Genomic DNA, 6,632 nt, shown 5'->3' with positions numbered 1-6,632 from the left:
TGCATGTTCGATCTATCTCCGACTGTAAAAGTTGGTAGAAATCATCTAATTCTTCTTCTTTGGCTCTGGTTGTTGGTGCATATATCTGAATGATAGTGGTATTTACTGGGCTCCCCTTAAATCATTTTTTTAATCAATTTTAATGAAAATTTACAGAGACTTTGGATTTCCATTCATTCACTGTTGTACTTTTCTTCCAAAATGGATGTCAGAAAAGACTCTGAAAATTGCATGAAAGCACTGAGAAGCAAAAACAAAGGAAAAATACACTGAGGTAAAATATCTAAAGAGAAGATTTCAAAGGGAAGCTCAAAAAGACAAAGTATTATAATGAAGTGTCTAGAGAGCTAGAACTGGAGAAGAAAAAGGGAAGAACTAGCCCTGCAATTCTAAGCTGAGAGAACTAAAAAACAAATTTAAGCTTTAACTCGCAATACTGAAAGATGCTATGGGCAGTATGTTGAAAGACTGAGGAAATATCAAAAGAAGAGGAAAAAAAGAGACGATGGAGGGAATCATTGTACCAAAAAAACCTGACAGACACTGAAAAATTTCGTGATGTATCACGTAAGCAGGAGTGAAGGAGGAAGTTGAAATTGCATTAAAGGCATTGGTTAAAGAGAAGTCCCCAGAAATTGATAACAATTGACTTGTTTCAATTAACAGATGGCTTACCAGTCTATGCCAGAAAATCTGTATGACCAATAGATGGGAAGAGATGCCTATTTATTCTCATTCCTAAGAAAGGTGATCCCAGAGAGCGTGGAAACTACTGAACAGTATCACTAATATCACATACAAAATACTGCTAAAGATCATTCAAAAACAGCTAGAATAGTACAAAGTTAGAGAACTGCCAGAAGTTCAAGTAGGATTTAGAAGATGCTGTGGCACCAGGGATATCATTGCTGATGTCAGATGGATCCTGGATGAAAGTAAATAATATCAGAAGAAATGTCTATTTGTGTTTATTGACTATGCAAAGGCATTTGACTTTGTCGATAATAACAAGTTATGGCTGATACAAGAAGAATGGGAGTCCCCTACCTGGTTTAAGATTAAGAAGGGAGTGCATCAGGGTTGTATTCTTTCTCTAGAATTATTCAGTATGTATGTTAAGCAAATTATTCAAGAAGCTGGAGTCTATAAAGAGAAATATGGCATCAGGATCAGAGGGAGACTAATCAATAACCTTAGTTATGCAGATGACGCAACCCTGCTTGCTCAAGGTGAGGAGGACTTGTAGCACTTGTTGCAGAAGATCAAAGACTAGAGCTTTCAATATGGATTGGATCTCCACATCAAGAAAATAAAAATTCTGAGCACTGCTCTGTTAGGCAACATCATGAGAGATGGAGAAAAGACTGAAACGAAACTGTCAATAATTTAATCTTACTTGGATCCATAGTCAGGAAATAAGGAGGTGTATTGCACTGGGAAAGTCAGCAGACAGGGATCTCTCCAAATTACTGAAGTGCAGTGATGTCAGTTTGAGGACTAAGATGCAAGTGATTCAGGCCATGGTCTTTCCAGTTATTTGCTATGCATCTGAGAGTCAGACAATGAATAAGGATGACAGAAGAAAAATTGATGCCTTTGAGTGCTGATGCTGGAGAAGAGTACTGAAGATCCCATGGACTGCCAAAAGAACAAACAAGAAGAAAGGGAAGGCAAGGGGAGCTCTGGTGGCCTAGTGGTAAGGAGCCGCAACTACAATCCTAGAGGCGCACGGTTCGAATCCACCAGATGCTCTGCCGGGGAAAGAGGGACAATCTCCTCCTGTACCAGTCAGATCTGATTTGACGGTACACTCACACAAAAATAATAAAATTAAAAAAAAAAATTTAAAAAAAAAGGGAAGGCAGAGAGCACCAGGGGGTAAAAGATTATGAGGCTTTGCCTCATATACTTTGGGCATGTTGCTGGGAGAGATCATTCCTGGACATGAACATCATGCTTGGAAGGGCAGGGGGTTGGCAAAGGAGAGGAAGAGCCTCAACCAGGTGGACAGACACTTTGATTGTGGCACTGTGCTCTACTATGTCAGGAATTTTAAGGATGGCATAGGATGGGATAGGGTTCAGATATGTTGTTCATAGGGTCACTAGGGGTTGTACTCAACTTGATCACATCTAACAACAACATATTTGGGTTAAATCATACCTATCATGATTAGGTCTTGAAAATCATGTATCTGAATTTCTGTGCTATTGAGCAGACTGTTGTTAGTTGCTATCCAGTTGACTCTTAAGTCACAGTGACCTTATGACCTTATGGAACGGTTGCCCTATCCTTGGTCATTCACAAGATTTCTGCTATGTTCAAGCCCACTGCTGCAGTCATTGTGTCAATCCATCCCATTGAGAGTCCTCCTTTCTTTCACTGACATTCTCTTTTTCAAAGCAAGATTTCTCTTCTTAAGAATTAGCCTCTCTGGCACCCAAGTAGATATATGCATACCCATGTTTATCACGGCTTTGTTTACAATAGCAAGGAGTTGGAAACAACCCAAATGCCCATTAACAAACGAATGGGTAGAGAAGCTGTGGTATATTCGCACAATGGACTATTATGCTGCATTGAAAAACAAGGAACTCATGCAGTATTATTCAAAATGGGTGACCCTGGAGGACATTATGCTGAGTGAGGTATCTCAGTCACAAAGGGACAAATGCTATATGGTGCCACTATTGTAGAATGAGGCTGGTATCGGGGTAAGACTGAGAAAAACTGGATGAAATATGTTTACGGCATTGAAGTCTTTGGGGGAGAGAATATTTTATATTTTAGGGCATTATGTTTATCGTAAGAGTACGGAATGAGGGTTGCAGAGTGGATTATATTTGGGGGGGTGGGGGATGTGTGTGGGGGATTGCGTACCAATGAGGGAGTTTTTCTTTTGCGTTTGAAGGAGAGGAGCAAATGGGGGGTGGGGGGGGATGCAACAATGAATGAATGGAATTCCAAAATCTCTGTAGATGTTCATTGAAATGAAAAATAAAGAAATAAAAAAAAGAATTAGCCTCTCCTGATAATATGCCCAAAGTGAGAGAGCTAAAGCTTCACTACCATTCTTTCTAAGAAGCACCCTGGTTATACTTCCTCCAAGTTAGGTTTATTTGCTTTTTTGCCAGTTCAAGAATGCACAATTCTCTGATCCAATATCACAATTCAAAGGAATCAATTTCCCTTGGTCTTCCTTATTCACGGCTCAATTTTCATAGGCAGAGTAGACTGTGGTAATTAACTTTTAAGAAAACTGTTAATGAAAATTATTATGACTAATAAAAGCCTCCAACTCATTGTGTCTGACTGATAATATTATCTACTCACTCATTGTTGTTAAATTGGAATCGACTCAGAAGCTGACTCTGTAATATTTTTAAGAGTAGACTGCTTATCTTTCTCCTGCAGAACCACTGGTGGGTTCAAAATGCCAGGAAGACTAATAGATTAATGATCCCTATTATCAGAGAGGTGAAGAGAAAGAAACAGTGCATTTATTGTACTCAAGAATAAAGAGAATCTATTACTATTTTAAGACCAATGTATAAGTTATATACTGCTGCCATTTTTTAACCATTTATCAGCTTAATGGCAATGAATATTTTTGTCTTTTCCTTCTTATTCTCTGGCTAGAAAAATTTTTGTTATGGGAATGCAACAGATGTTCATTTTCTGACTCACCAACAATATCAAGTTGAGTTTCTTCATCCTCTTCTCTCTTTCTTTTCTTATCTTTGTTCTTCTTCTTCTTACTGCAGGAAATAATTTGTTGAGATGGATTTAGATACATTGACTTTTATGCTAAGTATCACAATATGTAAACCTAAGAGACTACCTTAAACTGTACACTCATGAACAAACTGTTGAGTTCCAATGATAAACTTCCAGCACTGGGAAGTCACTCTGGCCACACACAACTTGTCCCTCCTTGCAACATGTCCAAAGTATGTCAGATGGAGATTCAGAATCCTTGCCTCCAAGGATATAAAGTTATAAAAAATCAGAAGTATATACTTTGTAAGGATGACTTTCATGACATATGAGTATTTCAATTTAAAAAACTACACTACCAAAGGTGATTTTAAAAAAGATTTAACTCTGCTTTGAATGATTCTTAGAACATAGAAAGTGCTATACTTAACTGTAAATTATGATTGATAGTTAAGATAATTACAAAAATAAACACTTGTTTGCATTTTTAGTATAGTTTCCCAAAACTTATCCTTCACTCTCTGATAAACTGCTCAATGTAAAACCCTTAGACAATGTTCCGAAGAGCATTGATTCTGGCTTAATCCATGACACTTTATTTCTATCTCACTTAAAAGGACTCCAACCAGTTTTCACAGAGACCATGAGGAAATATTCAACGTATGTGTGAACATTCAGCCTCCAAAAAAAATCTTACTACTTAGAATATATGTGGAGATAAGAATGGAATGCATGTGAGAATCTGGGGTTTTTCAAAGTTTCAGAGTACGCTCGGGGGCCAGGGCCAGCCACCAAAGACTTGTAAACGCTCCTACGCGCGTTTCCGGTTTCACCTCTTAGCCTTCGTTCCCTTGAGCACGAGTTTCGTGGACTTGACGTATGAGTATTCCGCCATGATGCTGGTGAAACTTGGAAACAAAACCTGGAAATCGGTTCAGGGCAGAGCACCGCGAGTTGATGCAGGAACACGCGAGGACGGTATAAATGTGGAGACAAAACTGCGGACTCCTTAGAATTTACTGATCGCCGAAGAAGACGCTTCCGTAGTAGAGTTCGTCTCTTTCACGTCATCATCGAAAAATCTCGAGTAGAAAATTGCACTTCCTGTTTACTGGTTAGGAGCTACGGCAACTGCAGAGGGCCTAAAGATGTCAGCGTTCCGTTGCGGCTGCTGCGTGCGGAATATTTGAATGCGTTTTAGGACTTCGCCGAATGAGGACACGTGAACGGCGCGCCCTCTGGTGGATCGCACAGCCACAGTCTTCACAATCTCCCATCCTGCTTGGTTTCAATCTTCAGACTCCTTGACTCCAAGGAGCATTCTGCCTTCACCCTCTCCAAGACAAACCTGTTTGTTCTCCTAGCAGTCCATGATATATTCAACACTTTTCTCCAGCACCACAGCTCAAAGGCATCAATTATCTTTCTGTGATGGCCACACTGTTAGAGGATGTTAGAATGGTAATGCTAAAGGGTGTGAAAACACAATCATCCTACATTTTGGATCAGTGGGGAGGAGGGGCAGGTAGCATGGAGCGAAGCTCCTGGGCCTCGAAGACATCACAGCCATTTAGATTTAAATGTTATGCTGTTTTAACAGGGAAAGGGTGAGTTCTTGTTGTTAGGTGCCATCCAGTCAAATATGATTCATAATGACACTATGAACAAAAGAACTGATCCCTGTGCCATGCTGTGCCATCCTCACACTTCCTGATACACAAGAGCCCATTGCAGTACTCACCGTGTCAATCCACCCAAGTGAGGGTCTTCCTCTTCTCCACCCTCTACTCTTCCCAGCATCATGTCCCTCTCCAAGGAACAAACTCTCTTAGCAACATGTCCAAATTATGTGAGGCAAAGCCTCATCATTTTTACTGCCAAAGAGCACTCCAGTTGCCATCTCTCCAAGACACACTGTTCATTCTCTTGGCCGTCCATGGGATGTTCAGTGCTCTTCTCCAACACCACAGCGTCAAGGCGTCAATTCTTCTGTCATCCTTATTCACTGTCCAAATCTCAGATGCATAGCAAGTGACGGGAAAGACTATGGCTTGAATCAGACGCACCTTAGTTCTCTAACTGACATCATTGTTGTTGTTTATTGCAGTCAAGTTGAGCATGACTCATAGCAACCCTATAAGCAAAAGGCTTGAAGCCTTTCTATAATTATGGTCATCTCTCCAAGTTCATAGAGTTTCCAGAGGCATGTGGTTTAGGAAGTGGATGCCACTCCTGCTTCCAAACTTGACTCAATCTTGAATCAATTTGGGAGCTCCACCAAACATTGCCCATGATGGGTAGCCATTATAGTGTTTGGCACACCTATGGCACAGTTGTTCCATTATGGCATTTGAAACCCAAATGGCACAAGATTTAGTGTCACAGCAAACCCAGATCACATCAAATTGGCCAGAGTGCTGTAAGACTTAGAACAATATTCTGCCAAAGTATAGTAACAAGGGATTAAAATATAAACCTTCAGGCCCAACTTTTAAATATAAGGGCCCCCCAGGACGTCCTGTTGACTCTAAACAAGAGGCTTAAATAAAAACAACCAAACCATCCACACAGATCCTTAAACAAAACAAGAGCACCGTTTTACAGACCCCAGCTGCTTCATCCAACTCCAAAGTGGAGACAAGGGCTTTGGCGTTATATGTTGTTGTTAAGTGCCATCTAGTACCAACCCTATAAACAAAAGAACTGTTGTCCTTGTTCTAAGTATATAGTTTCCACAGGCATGTTTAGGAAGTGTATGCCTCTCCTGTTTCCAAGCCTGTCTTAATCAGTGAGCTCTACCAAACACTGTCAACCCTTGTTGTTGTTATGTGCCGTCAAGTCGCCTGCGACTCATAGCGACCCTATGTACAACAGCCCTAAACTCCGCTCTGTCCTGTGCCAATCGCACTGTCTCT

The 6,632-nt window shown here is 40.4% G+C and overlaps 1 protein-coding gene and 1 pseudogene across 1 annotated transcript in view; one reads left to right on the top strand and one right to left on the bottom strand.

The window, feature by feature from the left end:
* FRG1 (FSHD region gene 1) overlaps positions 1 to 4,622 on the bottom strand; it is a 33,456-nt gene extending 28,834 nt beyond the window's left edge. The window contains exons 1-2 of the mRNA XM_006893546.1: positions 4,551 to 4,622; positions 3,688 to 3,758 (exon numbers count right to left, since the gene is read on the bottom strand). Of these exons, the coding sequence (XP_006893608.1) occupies positions 3,688 to 3,758; positions 4,551 to 4,612 (133 nt within the window). The 5' untranslated portion in view covers positions 4,613 to 4,622. The remainder of the gene's footprint in view (positions 1 to 3,687; positions 3,759 to 4,550) is intronic.
* Positions 4,611 to 6,632, top strand: part of LOC102862862 — a 15,425-nt pseudogene continuing 13,403 nt past the window's right edge.

The sequence above is a fragment of the Elephantulus edwardii genome, unplaced genomic scaffold (genome assembly GCF_000299155.1).
Source record: "Elephantulus edwardii isolate Elephantulus edwardi_28Jun2011 unplaced genomic scaffold, EleEdw1.0 scaffold00128, whole genome shotgun sequence".
NCBI lineage: Eukaryota > Metazoa > Chordata > Mammalia > Macroscelidea > Macroscelididae > Elephantulus > Elephantulus edwardii.
Note: the sequence above shows the minus strand (reverse complement) of the source record. Positions and strands in the feature narration are given on the sequence as shown.